Source organism: Athene cunicularia, assembly GCF_003259725.1.
Source record: "Athene cunicularia isolate RWA chromosome 5 unlocalized genomic scaffold, athCun1 chr5_part1, whole genome shotgun sequence".
NCBI lineage: Eukaryota > Metazoa > Chordata > Aves > Strigiformes > Strigidae > Athene > Athene cunicularia.
Window position 1 is genome coordinate 37,090,145 of NW_020799101.1, and position 20,471 is coordinate 37,110,615.

General features: G+C 39.3%; 1 protein-coding gene across 1 annotated transcript in view; it reads right to left on the reverse strand.

Moving 5' to 3' along the window:
• DCAF5 (DDB1 and CUL4 associated factor 5) overlaps window positions 1–20,471 on the reverse strand; it is a 61,345-nt gene that overhangs the window by 11,789 nt on the left and 29,085 nt on the right. Inside the window, exon 6 of the mRNA XM_026849954.1 lies at window positions 7,899–7,965. Within this exon, the coding sequence (XP_026705755.1) occupies window positions 7,899–7,965 (67 nt within the window). The remainder of the gene's footprint in view (window positions 1–7,898; window positions 7,966–20,471) is intronic.

Genomic DNA, 20,471 nt, shown 5'->3' on the forward strand with positions numbered 1-20,471 from the left:
GGGCAGAGGGATGGAACACCTCTCCTATGAGGACAGGCTGAGAGTTGGGGTTGTTCAGCCTGGAGAGAAGGTGGCTCTGGGGAGACCTTATTGCATTCCTTTATTTCCATAAAAAAGACTTATAAGAAAGCCAGAGAAACTTTTTACCAAGGCCTGTAGTCACCTTTTTAAGCTGAAAGAGCGTAGATTTATGTTGGATATGAGGAATACATTTTTTACAGTGAGTGGTGAGACACTGCAACAGGTTGCCCAGAGAAGTGGTGGATGCCCCATCTTTTGGAAGTGTTCGAGGTCAGGTTGGACAGGGCTTTGAGCAACCTGGTCTAGTGGAGGTTTCCATCATTTAAACCAAAAACCATTGACTGCAGCAATACTCTATTAATCTTTGTGTCAAATACAACAGATTGCCCTGGAACCTCATTTGTGGACAACCCCCTGCCTGATGCAATTTTAGTCTACCAACTCCTATGTGCTTAAGCGATGTCTCTAAGTGCTTAATGCCAAGCCTTCCACATCCTTATCCTGACAGTGGTCTCTTCGCAGCAAAGTCGGTATCACAGCACATGAGTATCTGTGTGGCAGACATATGCCTGTGTCCAGACTTGTCTGGAATCCCTCTGGTCTCTCAGCAGAGGCTTAGGTGCAGCCATACAGCTTCTAGCCATCTCACAGCATGAATTAAGTTTGCTCATGTCTGCTGGCAAAAAAAAAAAAAAGTTAATCTGTACATTAAGTGTAGCTTGACTCAAATTCCTGAGGCCATCTTCCTTTTTTACATGTAATAATTTAGATTTCTTTTTGCTGTGTTCACTTGAACTGGTATTTTTATTTGTATTGTTTCAGCAGAATTGACCTCTGCTATTCCAACAACATTCAAATTTTGCTTTTGAGGTATGGGGTTTTTTTTAGGAGATGGGGGCATTGTTTGTTTGCTTTTCAATTCAGTAGCATGCACAGGTCCTGCCAGTGTTTTAGCATGGCAAATTTTATATTCTTAGATAGCTACCATATGTATAAGCAGTGTTTATACAGAAGCCATTAGCTTACATCAGTGTCATTAATATTTACAAAAAAAAAGCCTTAAAGTCTTCAGAGACAGATTATGCCAACTTATTAAGTTTCCAGCTACCAGAGGGAAGGGATGGAGATATACTAGCTGGTTTTGCAACACTTTCCAAAAATTGCTATGCTTAAAGACAGTTCTGAGTAGTGGTTTAGTTTCCTAGCTGTGCTGGTTGATTTTTTTTTTTTGTCTGTTCTTATTTGATACACAAAGTGAAATGTCAAGAAAATCCCTCTTCCTCTTCACCCTGCAAATAAGCACTCCAAAGAGGAGCAACACAAAGTCTCAAAAAATTCTTGAAATAATATCCTACTACAATATCTGACCATCTGGAAGAAATAAGTTATAAAAAGCTAAATCTGAATTGTACATTTTTAAAAAACAGATTTCCCCTATACACAGTTGAAAAGAATACCATGGCAACACAATGTCTATCTACAGGCTCCAATACAGACGGAAGGAATAATATAATGCCTTGAAGTAGTAGATATCTACTAAGTTGCCAAAGTGATTACTTCTTGGTTTGCTTTATTATTTTACATACTAAATATTATGCTAATGAAATGCATCTTAATTATGCAGTTTTGCAAATATTTATGCAAATGAGTTTGCATTTCACATATTGAGAACATGCTGGATGGTACATACCAACACACTTTTAAAAACATCAGTAAATCATAAGGAAGGAGAGTGAGATATTTGGACCGCAACCCAATTTTCCATGCACAAGTATTTAAACGTGTAGCAGTGTTTAAAAAAAACCCAAACCAAAACACAAAAAACTCAGAAGAATTAATTATTTGAAAGATAAGGAAAAAAGGGAAGTGATAGATTATTAGGAAAAGTGCCCTAGTGCAGAAATCCAGTAAAAAATGTAGAACAGTTTCTAAACTAATGGAAGCTGCAATGTTCTAAACATTTGAAAAAACCTGTCAAAGCACTGGAGAACTTGCTGGGATAAGGAACAATCCTCTACTGGCTCTGTAACAGACAAATGACCTCATTAAAAAGTCCTCTCTATCTAGGACACTGAAAAATAAGTCTCACTGGTTGTTCATATAAGGTAGAAAGATGTTCCACGGACTAAAGCATAACTTCATACAAGCCTTGTGAATTACTCAAAGTGCTGAAAACTCCTGAGAAGAACCAGATATTTGCAGCTGTTGCCAGTGTGCCACAGCATGCCACTCCACTGTAGCACTTGACACTATAGTAGAAAGCTCATTTAAAATAATTTAGTTTTAATTAATAATATACCAGGACACATTTAGACTGTAGGCTGCTGCCCTGCATTTGAATCCTATGAGGTCATGATGCACTAATGGAATAGAGAGACCATAGCTTGGAAAGCAAATGCACAGCACAATGCAAGCAAATATGCATAGCATATAGGGCCTCTACCTTCAGTGCAGCAGATTATGTTTACACTTCTTAAGTGTCTCTCTGGTCACTCACACACCTGCAGTTGTTTCGTACAATGCATGCCAGCAGATGGCTTTGCTCCTCAGAGACCCAGCTGTAGAGAAGCTAGACTTAAACACAAGCACTCTTGCCCTGAGAGCACAGGGCCTGCAGCATCCCTTCTAGTTGGATCAGGTATCTGACTCCGGCAGGAGCCAGAGCAACTTCAAGATTTCTCATTAGCACAGGCAAAACTGACTCTGATGACATCAAATATGGGGTGAGAACAGCAAGGGCTGGCCAAGGTCCTTTCTCCTCCCAGCATGATAAGACAATCGTTTGGAGTCACCTGGGGACTCCAGCTTAGTACTTCTACTACAAAAGAAAGCGAAAGCAGCTCAAACTATCTGTGGACGCACCCTCCACCTCCCAGGCCAGATGAAAGGATCAGCATGGCCTTGCAGAGCTTTTGCTTAAGCACAGGGAGCAATGGGCTGGCATCATCATCCACCTCAGGCAACCTGCTCTTCCAGGCAATCACCCACTTTGCCTAGCCTGTGCCTAGAACCAGTCCCATGGTGATCTTGTTCCTCTGCAGAGATTCCAAAAGTCAAAGAAAAAAAATCATACTTAAACATCTGAGGCAGAATGCTGTAGTGGTGCTGGCTATTTTTGGACATATATTTTCTCCCTTCTTTTGTTGCTGTTTATCTACACCTTATCTATACCAATCCTCCCACCATTGTTATCACCAGTAGAGCTGAACAACAATATGAAAGCTAAAACAAAATTACTATAGAAATAAATGTTGGCACACCCTTTCCATTCCATCCCTCTCCTGGGGACGAGAGATTTCTCTTTTGGTGTGTTTAACTGCATAGGTCACAATGGTTTTTACAATGTTATTGGAACCATACAAATTATCACCAACAACTATGCTTTCTGAACATAAAGGGAATAAAGTAAGTGAAATTATCACACAACTGATAGCTGGGGTTTCTTTTTGAAAATGGATGTATAAAATTGCTTGCCTGTGCATTTATTTTGTACTGGTAGCTGCAAACATGTTCAATACAATACAGAGGAAGGAGCTTTGGTACAATCAGATGGCTGGTTGCTGGGGACGAAGACCTCTCCAGCCTCTCCCAGTGCTCAATTAGATATTAAACATGATGAAGTGAGTGAGAGAAACACTCATGGATGGTCAATTTTCTAGCCAAGTGGAAGAACACTACAAAGCACCCAACACTGCCTTGTTTTCTGATAAAGGCCATCTAGCCAGGACATTTCCACAAGTTTCTGGTATTACAATCCACATGACATGGAAACCAGTCTAAATTCCACTGAATACAAGAACCCCTTCTACTCTGCTTCATCACTTACTTGCTGTGATAATCAAAAAACTGTTCCATAGCACATTATGGTCAACACTGATCTGAAGGAAGAGACAAACTACAGTCCTCAACAGTTTAGATTCCAAGACCATGCCTTGTAAAAATCTATTTTTTAAATAATACAAACCTTCCAGAGCATGCTCCCCATTGGGCCAGATGGTTTCCCCGCACCCCAACCCAACTGGTATGTATATATGCACATATAAAAATCTCAAAAATAGCTAAAGACATTAAGAAACACTTAATCATCTATTATTCATCTTCACTTATCAGCCTGGAACTTTGAGAACTTAAACCACAAGCTGTCTCCAATGAGATAACCCTGTTCAAATGTTGTAAAAAGATCTGTTGCTGAATTCTTCAGGTCTAGAGGTGTCTGCATTTACAATGACCAAGGAAAAAAAAAAGGGAAGAAAAATTGCATCAGTTCTGCTGAAAATTGGTACAATTAGTTTAGTAACTGGACCACAATGACAGGTCTTTTCTTGAGAGCAGTTACAGACAATGACAGAATTAAAAAGAGGTTTTGAAATGCAGTTTGCTGTTCTGATTTAGTGAACTTTTTCACTACTGCTCATGTAAACTGAAGGATCCCCAACTGTCTTCTCAATTGCAAATAAGTATCATATCCCTCACATAGCATCTTTAAGCAATATTTCAAAAGCAAGAGGCAAGCTCTGAGCTGCAGAGATGATTCAGAGTAGTGGGTGAGGAATGTAAATTCCATTTTGCAAAACATTTCGTTTACTAAGCCCTCTATTACCCCACAAGACATGTCAGGTTCTGTCCTGAACTGGGATTCTTCACCAGCTAAGACACCATGTTTACAGCAGTTAGGTTTAAATACCTCCTGAAGTGCTTATATGTTCACAGTCTTGCTGGGCCAACGTCTCTTTTCACTTCTAGCTTGCCTTGGAGTCAAATAAAAGCTGTGGAACCTCAGGACTGCTTTTCTTCTGCCAGACTAATGTATTAATTTTGCTAGAAACTCTGCTTCTGAAGAAAACCAGTATATATAAAGAGGAAATTGGCTATCAAATTCACCAAACAATCAGCAATCACTTCTGAAGCACACTGGAAAACTGGGTAGTACTTGGATGAAGAACAAAGTGGATAAATGAGCAAACTATTCCACCTTCAAGAAAGGACAAGAAGTGGTAGAAAAGCAATCAACCTTCTGGTATAGGAAATCTTGGCCCAGTCAAAATAATTTAAAGACTGTGGAGGAAGACTGACAATAAAACTCTTCAACAGAATAGCTTCCAAAGCAATTTAGGAAATACCTTTTTTCAGACCTCCCTGTCCCGAAGTAAATCCTGTCTAATAACTCGGCTGAGCAAAACCACTGGCAGAGTTTCCAGCTGAGGGGGAACGACTCTGTGCAATCTACTGGGAAGACACCTCTAAATTATGATTATTTGCAAAAGAACAGCAGAATTTGTTTCATTTTCCTGGCAAAATACCAACACAGGTAACTGCATTCCTCCAACTTGAAATATGTTGGCAGCTGCCTGACTGGTGTGCTCCTTCCCAACTTTTCTTCATCTTTTGTGTAGTAATGTGGCTAACCATTAGATAGCTAGTACTTGCTACACCCGTACTTAAGCAAAATAATCTATTTCAGGGTTGTTGTTAAGGATGCAGCTCTGTAAACAGATTTACATTTGAAAAAAAGTTGCTATTTACAAATATCTGAGATAATTTAAGGAAATTGTATCATAAATATTTATAGCAGCACAATGTCTGAATTCAACTAGAAGGTAGAAATAAGAGATATATTTTTATTTTAAAAAACCAACCAACAGTGCAGGACATTGCATCATCCTGTCTAGTTTGTACACTATTTTAAATAAAAGACCACATTCCACCCCCTTGGATCACAGACCCAAAGACACTCCTATTTTAAACCAGAACATGAGAACAAGGAGTTTTCCACTGAAGCAGAAGCTTTCCAAGATCTCCACATCCCTACAGCAAGGCTCTTTCTCCAAGAAGGAAGGACAGCAACCTCTCTAGCTGAAATATTACTCTGAACCACAGGATGAGATTTAATAAAGGATGTTTCATCACATTCAAAACAGGCACAACTTTCAAGAAGAACTGAATGAAGAAAAGAAGCGCTTCAATAAGCCTACCACAGGCAATTTGGATAGCCAATGGCTTACTTGTCACAGAAGACACATCTTTTGGGTCTAACAGAACAAAGAAAATTAGTTTTGTTAAAATGCTTCTATAAGAGCACTGCTCAACTTACAAGAGACTAAGACATAGTTTCCTACTACAGGATCTTCTGATCCCATTAAGCAACCACAAAGGTCAACTGACATGAAGTAATTAATTTTGTAACTGAAATGTTGCAAGTTTACTGACACCCTTCCTCAATTTACAAGAGCTAGAAACAAGAAAGCTGACCAAGACACCTATAACATTGTTTTGTGGTAATTCTGGTTATCATTCTTTGTGCAAAGGTGCAAGATAAGATTTTGTCATCTGCAGCTGCACGGGAAAAAAGTTTAAGAGCATCACAGCCAGATAAACACAAAATCTCAAATCTAGGATTTACAAATTGAATCGGGACAAGTGTAGTAGCATGCATAAAATATAGTTCTACAGTCCACACGAAAACTTGCAGATAACTAATTTAAGTGTATGTAACTTTTAACTAAGAGGAAATTCCATAGGTAGTAGTAAAACAGCATCAAATGTAAAAGGAAATTACACAAATTAAAAGGAAAACAGAAAGAAGTCTCTATACAAAGATCTCTACACAAAGATGGAAGGCCAAGGTACCAGTATATTTAGCAGGATCATCTTCAGGACTTCTGGACTGCAACATCAAATGTTGTTTAAATAGACAATCCAAAATAAGAATGGAATTTTCTTCAAAATCCTGCCATTAATCAAACCTTTTAGAGGTTAGTCATCCTCTCAGCTATGGCTTACACAGCTGTGATTAAGAGCCTTTGAAAATAAAATATTTTCATTGTACCTCTAAGAGAGCTTGTTATTTGCTCTCATTATTGCTAAAGCACCTGAGACCACAGGATAGCAGTCAGTTGTACTTAATACCACTAAAATGTACAGTTTAAACAAGTCAGAGCCATTAAAAATAGAAACAGTAGTACATTTCCTGAAGTCTTGAGTCTTTCAATCAAGATTCAACACCATTCTAAAAGAGCGCAGTGATTTGTTTCAAAAGAAGAAATATGCTGACATTCTATGGCTTAGAGTGCCATACTGCCAAATCCTACACAATACTAGATGATATCAAATTAGGCACTGACCAACTGTGGCATCTACAGCACTACTGTTACATCCCACACATACTGATGCTTTTCTTTAACAGCTCTCTCCTATACTTTCACATGCAGAGTTGAGCTAGTGCTATTTGCTTAGCATGTCTGCCCCAGCATGGGAAAGGGTCAGAAATGAGTCAAAAGTGGTCATTTCCACCAGCTGACAGTGCTTCTCCAGCCAGAAAGTAAAAGAGCATAAGTGTTCTTCTACATTAGAAATCTGTTGGAGGGTTTTGTTGTAAGAGGACAGAAAGAGGGGAAGAGGCCAATGCACTAGAACTGTTAAGGAGCAGACTGTGAACGCAGAACCATTTTATGCTGCAAGCTTCATTATGAAATGAAATTTTAGTAACGGATCTTAAGTTCTTCAGTGAACTCAGGTCAACTTAGAAGCATCACAGTTGGTAGACAAGAGGGAAGAAAGACACACCCTGCTCCAGCCACAGCTCTTTCTCTTCATGAGCTCATCTAGAAGATTTAAGTGATCATTATATGAGAAGAGAACTTAAAAGAAAACCACTATGATAAAAAATCCAAATGGCATTGGCCACTGCTATCCAGAGACTGGATTAGGCATTTGTAAATTCTCCTCATCCAGCTTTCATCAGAATTACTCTAGATTCAGAGGCTGAGCAAGAACACCAATTTTTCGAAAAAAAACAAGCTAGCATTTGTCAGATACCTCCACCACCCCACCCCCCCCCAAAAAAAAAAAAAAAAAATCCCAAACCACAAAAACCTTACCTGCTTCTGGATCTGGAGGAATCCTCCACATATACAAATTGAAGTCATCAGAGCCCGAAAGGATGTACTGTTAGGAATAAAAATAAAAGCAGTTCATCACAAAGTATCACCTGAATTATGTTACTGTATTGTTGTTTTAGTTTCTCCAAACCAGAAATGAGAAAAGACAATTTGTATCATTCTTTGCACCTCACAGATCAACTTACCCTTAAATGGGGGTGAAGTACCAGCACAAGTGTGTTACATTCATATAAACAGACCAAAACTCAAAAGCATGCTTCATGTATCTAATGCCTTCTGTCCAAAGTGTATGTTTTGTTTGCTAAATAAGGCTATAGATTTTGGTTGGCTTTAATATAAGCATGCCTAGATCAAACTCTCCTAATCTTGCAGCCTGCAACTCTGGTCTTTTTTTATTGTCAAAGTCTTTCATCTTTTTTTCTCATCTCCTCAACTACTGAGGAAAACTCCCATCAAACACATACCTAAGAAGAGAGCTAGCATGTCCATTAGACACAAGCACAGCATGTCTGGCTCATCAGTCTAAGACCATCAAAAGTCAGTCACTGAGAATAATCTTAACATGAACAAAACCAAAGCTAAACATTCACTGTCTGCAAGCCTCAAGCAGTTTAAGAAAAATACATCATGTTGTTCATTTTTTTTCCTGGTTATAGTTACTCTGAAGAGATGGAAAGCTGCCCTTTTTAACAGTGCATGAACAGTAAGAAATCTCTTTACTGTACCATATGCAATTTGAAGTAGTTTTAATATACTACAAACATGCACTGGAATGACAGGTGACATTTGACATGGTGAAAAGCTTATGCCTCTCAGTTATGAGAAGCCACACACTGCCTTGTCTCCAAATATCTCTTCTCCAATAAACTGTATTCCCTGTCATTTATTTTTCTCCCAAATTAGACATGAGATGACATGTAGTGGAACCAAGGGCAAATTCTGATTCCAGTTACACTGGTGTAGACAGTGTAAATCTCTAGCCTTCAACTGACTTAAGTCTTCTTAATCAACATAGTCAAGTTGGGTTTTCATTTGTTTTATTATTATTATTAGGGTAGAGGGGAGAAAGAGAAAGAGATGGAGCAAATCTGTCCCTTTTCTAACCTCTGATAGGAGACAAATTCTGTTTTGTTTGGCTCAAATTAACAGGTTTGTCTTTCATTCTCCAGGGATACATAAACTCATCAAGCAAAGTAACATGAAGCAGTGAGGAGACAAGTCCTGTAACAACACAGGACTGAGAAGAAAATAAACAAAAGATACACACTAACACAGACAGAACTTCTATAAGTTTGCATATGTTCTGTTTGCAATGCTAGTTACATTTGTGCAGCGTTTGGATGTTTCCATACACAAAAATTCAAAAAAACACTAAAATCCCTTCTCTGGTTTCTTACTATCAAAATCCAACCATTCTTTTTTCTCTTAGTTTTAAGGCTGTGGGATGTGAGTAAGCACTTATGAATGCAATTCGGCTCATTTTCTGACAGATAAGAAGCATCGGATCAAACAAAAGTTCCTTTAAAAACTTGTGCACACTAGTTCTGCATCATTCAGACACCCATACTTTCCAAGCCAGAAAGTTATTTCTACAAGCCAACATGTTCAAGCACTTAGGCAATTTACCTCTGCCAAACTGACCTGACCGTGCCAGGAATATGTGCTTCCCTTTCATTTGACTGATCATAAATGTTAGCCCACAGCAGGCTAAGCCACTGTGCTGAAACTACACAGATTAGGGCTCATATAAGCAACCTCCCAGCAATCAGAAAGTAAGCACCTCTGATATGTTTTGTTACACAAGAAATGCTACATGGGGAAAAAAAAAGATCTTGTTTAAAGATGTTAACAATTGTTAGTATTTATTACCAAATTATGTGGTTGAAGCAGCAACTGGTTTGCCTAGGACATGTGGGGAAAAATGTGGAGACTTCCAAAACAGCTAGAAACCTCAGTTATCTTGCATTTATGACCAGAAAGCCCAAACAAAACAAAACAAAAGCAAGTTCTAACAACTCCTCAATATGGGAGTCATTTAACACTTTACGTCATAAATCAAACAAACCTACCAACAATGACAGGCCCCAAAGTGACAGATTTCAAACACTCAGCGTCAGGCACACAACTCGGAAAAAACACGTTATATACGTGCAGGGAACAAAGTGTCTGTGAGACTCTTCAAATCAGCTTCCAAACTGATTTGCAGAGGAACACACGGGGTATCCTTAAGAGTCAATCGCCAACTGTCTAGGAAACATGGGGTACCATTGCCCACCAAACAGGAACATACTACCTGTGAAGACCACTGATCTGAGTTGTACTGTTTTGCTTTGGAGACAGCAAAATTTAGAGTTCCCTTGCAGTGATGTGGACTAATGGTAATTTGACTGCCCTCTCAAAAGGGTAACCAGGAGGTCAAGACAAGTGATTATTACCCTTACCTGGCACTTTTGAGGCCACATCTGGAGTACTATATCCAGTTTGGGTCCCCCAATACAAGAGTGACAGTAATGAACTGGACCAGGAGCGAAGGAGAGCCACTGGGGCTGAAGGCACATCATCTGCAAAGAAAAGCTAAGGGAACTGGCTTTACTTAGCCAGGAGAAAGTGAAGGGACAGAGTGGAACTTCTCTGTCTGAAGGAATACAGAGCAGCTGGGGACAGACTCTTCTCAGAGGCATGCAGTGGACACTCAGGAAGCAATAGTCACAAGTCACAGCAAGGGAAATTCCAGCTGAGAACCAAGGAACAGTATGTTCAGGAGGGGCATAAGAAACACTTCAACTCGGCCCCAGAGAGGCGGTAGAATCTCTGCCCTTGTAAATCCAAAATTTATCTGGACAATTCCCTGAGCAGCCTGATCTGACTTTGAAGATGCTCTGATCTGAAAAGCAGTTTGTCACATGACCTCCCGAGCTCTTTTCTGATTCAATCTTTTCAAAGATTACCAAAGTAAAAAGAGAAGTAATTGTCTTGGTGAGTTGGGGTTGGTTTTTGGGTTTGGGAGCATGAAGAGGGAGAGGGTGAAGAGGTGGAAAGTGTCAGGAAAGTGCCCACCTGAAACCTTTAGACTTCATCACATATCACAGCTTCATGAAGACTCCAGTGGAAAGAAACTCAGGCCACATAGACAGAGGCATAAACTGCAGTCCAGCACAGGGTATAAATTCAGGTGGTCACAACTTGGGGAACTTAAAGAAATTCTCAAAGTATCTTAAAGTAGTTCACAGAATCACAGAATGGCTGAGGCTGGAAGTGACCTCAAGAGATCATCTGGTCCAACCACCCTGCTCAAGCAGGGTCACCTAGGACCAACTGCCTAGAACCATGTCCAGATGGCTTTTGATTATCTACAATGGTGGAGATATTCAATCCAACTATCTCCAATTGAGATAGTACCTACCTACTCTAAAGCACCATGAAGTCCTTTCCTTCATTACTGTTTTCTAGCCTAATGACATTTGCACCAACCAAATAAACTTGTCCAGAGTATTCTGGAATGAATAAAGAGAAAGTAAATAGGAAGGAATAAAGCATCAGCATTGCAATTTGTCTAGTCACAGAACAAAGCTCAGCTCAGGATCTGAGCGGCTCTGAAGTACTTATGGGCTTAACCTTGTAACCAAGGTAAGTGCCAAAAGCATTAATTGATAGTGTCACCTATACAAGTCTGATGTTGTAAGCACTGGGTTTCAAGTTGCAAACTTTTGCATAAATCTGAACTTTATTTCAATAGTTAGCTCTGCCAATAATTATCAAAAGTAGATCATATTCCACAGAGTATCTATTTGGCATCTCTGCCATTCTACTGCTGCTACTGTAGCAGCCAGCATCGCTTTCCACTCTCTTTCCCTGTTAGGATCCCTCTGGGGTACATGTTTTCCTGCTGTTCTCACAATATAGAATTGAATCCCCAGAGGCATTCCTTTTGTCCTTTTCTATAAGACCAGGTGATAGGGGTCTGAGAAATGGAATGTGGCTTTTCGGACAGAGACCAAGAGCCTGCCAGAAGCACAACTTTATGACTTGCAGCTATTGCAAGAAAGACATGCCAGCTGAAGACTCAAGAGCAGACACCCAAGCTGCTAAAGCCAGAAACACACCTCTTCCATGACATCTGAAAAAGAAACTCAATTCCAGTTAGCACTCTGCACAACACAACAGGAACCCAAGGCCTCTGGAGAACACAACTGGACTGATATTACTAGGACATTGACATGATGATATGTGAAAATTTTTCTTTGATATATTCACTATTAATGTAATAAGCCAATAGTTTTCCACACTAGTTGAAAGTTGAAGAATAAGGATTGAGGAAACACAGGTCAGTCCACACCCCTACAAAATTCAAATAAATAACTGACATGAAGTGCACCAAGCCCTAGTGAGTAAGGCTGAAATCCTGAAAGAATGGAATAGACTTTAAAAGGAAGGAACAGAAAGGAAAGAAGCAGTTGGGGTGGGGTAGATGAAAGAATGTCATGCTGCACATGCTTAGACTCTACTTTAATTGTGGCCAAGGATTTCTGGTCCTGAGGGGATGTGCAGAATGTAATTCCTAGCAGAGTATCTTCTACTCACTCACTCTTAACAACAAAAACCCAGATAATCAAATTGAAAGCAAACCAGCGAGAGGCAAAAAACACACACATTCACAGAGACAAGTAAATGGCTAAGACAGTGTGCATTCTCCCTTCTCTGGCCCTTCCCCTCAAAAGACAAACTCCAGGCAGAAGATAACCTCAAGAATCAGTGCAGTGCTGAATTCTGAATCAGACCAGACACTGAGTGAGGAGTTCAGATGCTCAGATGTCTGGTAGGAGAGACCAATATTAAAACCACCTGTTTCATTGTCTGCATTTTTGCTGCTGCATCAGACCAGGACTTTGGAAATCAACGCTCACAATATTCACATGAAATTAGACAGAAAACCAGTTGCTAATAATTAATATTGGGAGTTTTTTTTAGAAGGGAAGAATCAGCTTCTATGTCTAGCTGTTAGCAACAATGACAGGAAAAGGCTTCCAGATGACTACAAGCTGCTGATTCAGAAGTTTGCCTTAGAAGGAAGAAAACTTTCAGGCGTGGTTAGAGTCTGCTGCTGGAAAAAACACAAATTCCGTCTGAGCTTCAAGTACGCATAAAATGCTTAAAATGAACTATCATCAGGAATCTGGCAGAATTACTTTGGACTAGTGCTCCCTACTCATTCCACTGGAACTCTTCTCATTTTCTCTCTCCCCAAGGAAATTACAACAGTTGATATAAATAAATGGAGATCTAATCTGCTGCTGCTATAGTCTCATAACAGTAGCATTAGCATTGCATTTTGCAGAGTACTTACACTCTGGGGAATTAATTTTTGTTCTTACCACTGCCCGTTTGAAAGCTTTCAAAATTCCACAAGCTACATTTCCTCAGGTGCTACTGAATATGGAGTATTTCAAGAAAACACTATCTAAATCAGACCTTATTTTACAGTTTCCAACATCCACATTTCCTATTCCCATAAAATTTCCTCTTACTTATGACCTATATCAGAGACATTTTTAAGCTTTTGGCCCAAGACAAGGGACCAGGAGACATGGATCATTTTTCCAAGAGTATCAGCAAGTCTTTTGAATGGCCCTACTAATACAGGGGAGAACGAGAAGAATGTAGGAGAATTTGTCTTAAAAAGCACCATATCAACATATTATAAATGAATGAATAAGACCTTGAGTACAGAGATCATAACCATTTGAAAAGTGATTGCTGCTAAGTTACTAACAGGAAAATGCTTGTTAGAGAGACTCAAATTCCATGCTGTCACTTACAGCTTTATTAAAGTCAGCTCTGAAAGAGACTAAACTTCTCAAATCTCAGTTCCCACTCACTTGAGCATGTCTGTCCTTTCCTCAGAGGGGCCAGTGAAACTTGGGGCAAAAAAGATCAGAGTAGACAGAATTTTTTTCAGGCTTTTAGCGAGCTGTCCCTTCACTTCTTGAAGTAACGCAAAATCCACATGCTCGGGAAGAAGCACAGAGGCATCCAAATCTGCAACAGTTCTGCTGGTGTTTTGCACAGTTCCTTTAAGATGTAGGATGTACTGTTCCTCCATATTATATTACAGGCAGTATCGAACTCATGGGTGGGGAGCAGGCTTTTGCTTTTTCTCCTATGACAAGATAAAGAATCTTGATTGGTGGCAGTCTGCTAGGCTGAAGTCTTAACTAGTCTTGAGCATATGAGAAGAGCTGCCTTGCACATCTATGGGATTGCACAGAGGAAACCACAGTTTGACATAAAGCATCACTGAATTCTAAAAAACATTGATTATTTGTCCAGAAGAGACTGATGTACATAGCAATCAGCACTCTGGAGAAGGAATCTATTTACATGAAGAACATAAAAACCAATGTGTTTAACAGAACACAACCAAAATTTTTTTATAGCTGCTTCTGGGCCTTTTGCAATGTCAAGACTGTCAAGACACATCTTCCTTATAAATGAGACTTCCCCTGCTATTTTCTCCATTTTTAAGAAATGACTGACACACTTCATTGATCATTTGAAGAGAGTTTAGTGTTAAGTCTGCATTTACTGCAGGTAAGAAACCCACAAATATGTTTTCAAATCATCTTTCTGTTGTTAGAGTACCCACTGACCAGAGGGGAAATAAGGTAAGGACATCTCTATGGAGGAAAATATTTTTTCCTATTAAAAAAGCAACAAGGAGCCAACAAACAAGGAATCAGAAAGATAATACAGCTTGTTTGAGATGAGCAACACCAGAGGAATAGAAGAAAAAAACCCAGGATCTCCCACAGAGCAGAGCACTCCTTTCCCTTCCTTAAACAATTAAGAAATAAACAACAGTCAATTGGTCAATTATTTCCATCTCTTTGTGATTCCTGATCCTTCTGCCAGGCTGTTACCCTTATGCTGATGAATCTAGGCTTTTAGCATAGAGTTCCCCACTGAGTACAACTTGAAAAGCTGCTCCAATGATCATCTGCTGACCTCCTCAGTAGGTACGTTCCCACCTACAATCCTTGTGCCAACATCAGAACTAGTGACACAGCAGTGGTCTGGTTCAGTAGCTGCAACAGTACAATCCCATACAAACTGCAGTCAGCCATTCAATATGTTTCTTCTCATTTATGTATTTCAAGCAGCTTCTATAGGGGTCAAGTGGGTTCCAGTAGAGCCCAAATATAGAACCTCCCCTCTCAATGGCATACTGCCTTGTTTGCATCCTCAGACTGCAGCTCCAGCCAGAGTGGCTTTTGGAAGCTCTCACTGTTACCTACTAAGAAGTTCCTCTCCCTAAGGCAGCTAACCAGGGTGTAGGGTTGGGAGCACATAAAGAGCAGTCACCTCTGCAGGCTATTAACCTCTTGTTGCTGTCTCTCAACAACAAAGCAGAAAGAAGAAACATAACCGTGCAAACTATCTCTGTGTTTTGGAAAACTTATGGTTAAGAAAATAATTTGCCCACAAGAAAGGATAACTATATATTCTTTTATCTTCTACTTTGTAATAAATTCTGGGGCACAAATCATCTTTTGTGCAATATTTAACAAATTTAAAGAGTAAAGGGTTCACAGCTTTGTGGTATTAAGAAATGTATTTGCTTTGAAAACAGCCATCTTTTTTTCACAGGACAGCAGTTTGCAACCTGTACTGATTGTTTTTCAGGAAGGTTGAAACTGGCACAAAAAAAGAGCCTTGAAGTTCTCCATCTTGGCCTGTGAATCAAGCAGGTACATCCAAAAGCTTTTTGCAATAGCACTTTGTTCCTCAATAAGAAGCATGCCTATCTCATGAACTGGAAAAAGAAAAGCTGTGACACAGCAGACTGGAGAAACACAAATTGCTTCTAGTACATAAAATTCAAAGCCAAAAATCTGTATTCCCACTCCCTAAATCCCTAATCTTATAAGCAGCCAACTCTGTGTGGGGCAGTTTTAAATGCTTACAGAAGCATCATCGGGACAATCCATCAACATTTTTACAGCTGCCTTTTTTCCACGAAGAAAGGTCATAACAGTAATTTTATTCATGAACAAAAGCAACCTAGAAACCCTTATTGTGGATTTTTATGGCAGGGAAAATATTCCTATTACATTCCAAAGGAAGAAACAAGTCTATCTGAGCATATGAAGGGGACTCTTCTGTACATGGCTGAAACTGCACGTACCCCAATTGCTCTGTCTTCTTCAGCCATCTGCTACTTTACCTTCTTCAAACACACATCAAATACTCTATTAGTCAAAATGCTCCAGAATTCATTTTTCAGTATCTAGACAAGGCCTAGTTTTAACAGCTCAACAAGAAACACTGTCAGTGCAGCACCCATTGTGTGTCATTTTTAACAGTGCATTCGTGCTCACTCTCCCTAGTCGTGCAAGGGTAAACTGTACCACGTCTCCTGTGATGCACTCTGAGGAACATGAACCCTGCAAACCTCAAAGTCTCCCTAGTCAGGGTTCCACTCCACTAGATTTTAGCTTCAGTATGGGTCCCTTTGGGCTAACACATTACTGTCCAGAATGTCCAGAGGTCTAAAAATCTCCCCCAAGGGCTTACAGAATGCAAAGAGAGGGGAGATAGGAAAAGGTGCTGGCAGGATACTCTGTGGAATAGAAGAAGTGATCAGAGTAAGAAAGGTTAAAGTAAACTTCCAGCTTCTTCTGTCAAGACCCCAGCTCTGAAAAGACATTTTCAGTATGACCCTCCCATGTCAATTTCCAGGAGCAATGGGGAAGAAATAAATAAATTTCATAGCCAGATAAATTACTCATGTAAGTATTTTAGATGTATGTAATGTCATGCATATAGCTGGGATTTAAGCTGCCATTTAGATAAAGTAAAAAAACAAAGTACAACCTCATCAGTAATTCTTGGAAAAAGCCAATTTAAGAATAAGACATTGATTTTCTTTTTATCCAAGCACAGCAACATATTTGCACACTGAGTGCTTTTCATATATTAAGAAATGCTGACTACAATAAGCTACTATTCATTAATAACTCTTCTGTGCACAGGAAGGTCACAATATATTCTTTACAAGAATAATCCCCTTTTTTGTTTTTAATTTTTAAAGCTGGACACTGGTAAGTACTACTTCCTGAGATTAATGGCCTTTAAGTTAGATGACACAAAGAAGAACACAGAAGAAAAGTTCCATTTCTTTACAAAGGAACGCACAACATAAGATCCCTGGCACCTATACAGGTAATCCTGTTCTTGGAAGGGTTACATTCATTTAATAATTCTGTCCTGCTAAAGACTGGGCTGGTCCCTAACCAGGGCTATTTAGCACAGACTCCAACATAATGAAGGCTGTAACTTTATAGGGAATTGGAGCAGTCTGCAGTACCGTGAGCAGTGCATTCCTGAAACTCTCCTATACCAGTGTAATGTCAACAGAAAAGGCTGAGTGGTGATGTAATGTCTGAGGGCATGCCAGAGTCAAGACACTTTTTGTTTGATTCACAGGGTACAAGTTATTTCTCCCCACCCCCGCCTTTTTTAAAGCAGGCAATAGGCACTTGATTTTACAGCTACAAGCGTTATAGAGCCTCACATTATCTGCATAGCGAAAAAAAGGAATGAGCTGATAGCATTCATCATTGTGACACAGGCAACAAGTCTTGAGCAAGAAGCGCTTTTGGTCTATTTTAGTTTGGAGGGGGAGGTGGTGTTTTGCATTTTTTTTGGTGGGTCTTTTTTGCTGCTGCCCACCACCATGGCCTCTGAGGATCCTACGCTTAAAAATGAATGTGGGTACCTGAACCCCTTCAATACTTCCTGTATCCTCAAATCCAAGAAGATACTTCCATACCAGTCTAGCAACTAAAAATCCTTAGTATTTAAACAACATTTCCCAAATTCTAATGCTGACAAGAAGAATGGAAACTCCCCCAGTACCCTGACACAACTTGAGATTCTCACACATTTTATGATTTGTATGTAAACAAACACTTGTGCACACCAGGGTAAAGTCAGTGGGAGTTAGGTGCATAAATAAACTGCCTTTGAGATTCTGGGCCTGGATGCCTATACCAGAAGGATGGAAAAATTATGCTCTCACATAAATCTCTATAGCCAAGAGAGGGAGTGGGCAGCTGAGAGTCATGCTTGATACATCAAGCCTATCTTACCCTTCCTCCCTTCCACAGCTGTATGACTCAAGTGAGCTCCTGGATAACGCAAATGGCATACAATTTTGAATGTGTTTATCTACCAACATCAGCGCTCTCCTACAAAGAAAATAAAAATCTGTGTCATGTGAATGAGGTCATTACACTCATGACATGGACAAAAGACAGAGTTCTGAGAGGAGCAAATTAAGTTAATTTTAAATGGGTGCAAATAAAACACCGGCTAAATGTTGCCTCTCAAGCTCTGGTAGTTGTAAGAAACAAGAAAAGTCTGACTGGCATTTCTAGGAAAAATGCTTGCACATAGTGTTCATTGGCTTTCAAATTAGGTTTACAAGGACTAAGGCTTTTGGAGGAAAACAACACAGTTTGCAAGGACACAAAAAGAAGCAAAGCTGTTCATCCTCCAAGTTCCCTGTCACTTAGCTTGTGCTACAGCCCACACACCCCAAATACCTGCAACAACTTCAAACCATCTAAGCACTTCAGAATGTGTTCTTTTAAACTTAAAAAAAAAATAAACTATTGAGGTTAACAGGTGAATATTTCTGGGTTTTGTTCCTTAAAGCATTAGCGATATTTCATTCTTTAAGAGATTTTAATCTACTTGCATCACAGATTCTCCAGTAAAACAAGCTGGTATGCAGATCACTGCACAGCTGCTGTTAGCAGGCTCCCCTCTAGAGCGACAAGTCAGGAGTTCTGGATCCAAGTCCTGTTGAGTACCTGTCAATCTATGGGAACTAAAAAGACAATGCTGAGAAAAAATTAGTACACAGAGCCTGTCATCCACAGACAAACCAATCAAACCTTGTCAAAGTAAAAAATAACACATCAGTATGGGAACTTAAATATTTCTTAAAATATAAGGGTAATCTCTAAGAGAACTCTTAAATTGTGTGCTTGCAGCTCAGATTCTGTCTATTCTTGCCATACTAGAATCCAACAGCTCTGAATGGAACATGATGTTATTCCCCTTCTCTGTAGATTTTCACTACTGCTACAGAAAACTTCCAAAGGCAAGTACTAAGCCACTAATAGTTGTGGGGTTTTAAACCCTGATGGTCATGATTTACAGGAAAATTTACTGTAAGCCATTTTCCGTGTACAAACTTCATAGAAAGATCAAAGACTGTATTTCTTTGAGGAGCGGCATCTCATAGCACTGAAAGGTCATCTCTCCATCTCCCAACCACCCTCTGATCCCTTCCTTACATTGCACTCAAACACCTGCCAGAGCCCTCTGTCAATATAAGTAATTTACTCAGAAAAAGAAGTAAATGCTCCTGCCACATTAGGAATTTGAATCAGTGAAACTCTTGCATGACCTCTGCTGGATAAGAAAGCCCTCTCCCTTTCAGTAGTTCACTTTTTTTCCCTGATGCAACTGCATTCTAAGCACTGATGAGTTAAGGATATCACTTTTTTGTTAGTTAAAATATAGTTTCAAAATGCAACTTTATCAGATGAACTAACTGTGCAGACAACACGTAATAGTTTTTGAACACAGGAGAGTCACATTTTTAAATTACTTGTATCAAGTATTAAAACCTAACTATTTAAGACAGCCTGAAAGAGGAAAAAAAGAAAAAAGATGGAGTCATCAGTTTAATAAAGATGAAAAGAAAAACTGAAGACAGAAAAAAAAATCAGAGGTGCATTGAGAGAAAATTTCTGAAGAAGCCGCCTTCCTACCACAAGTGCCACGCTTAATTTGAACACAACTTTCTTATCCTTAGATCACTTCAAATGAGCCTTAGCCCACACAAAGTTTTGATCCTACAAGGAAATACAAGCAAGAAATCCTATGAAGCTCACTTTGCACGGATCTTGAATGAAAGACATTCTTTATTAAGGCAAAGGACAGCAATATTAAATGGGAGAGGGGGCTGGAACTAGATTAAATTGGAAACAGATTTCTCTTTTTTGTGAATTTTGATTTGCAGGGCAAGTCTTGTATACATTATTTCATACTCACAAAACTCATCAAAAGGCAAAAGCATACTAACTGTATAGAAGAGTAAATCTCAAAAAGCACTGTAAATTATTTTTATTCATCTTCTGTATCTTACAGTATGTTCCAACTCTAACCTTCTTTGCTAGATACACCTGGAATTGGGTTCTCTGTAAAAGGCAGTCCCTAAGTACTATATACATAGTGTTGACCATCTTAAGTCAGTTGAACTTGAATGCTACTAGACAGTTTCAGACATATACAGTTGGACATCCATCTTGGCATTTTCAGTGACTTCATTATCTTTTTTTCCTTCCAGTTAGAGGAGCAGGTCTAAATGTCAAATTCCACATCACAAATATTCCATATTGAATTTCATCTTCCCTATTAGCCTCTTATAGCATTTATAAGGGAATATAAATGTCTTTTGCTCCGATTTCCAACTGGTTA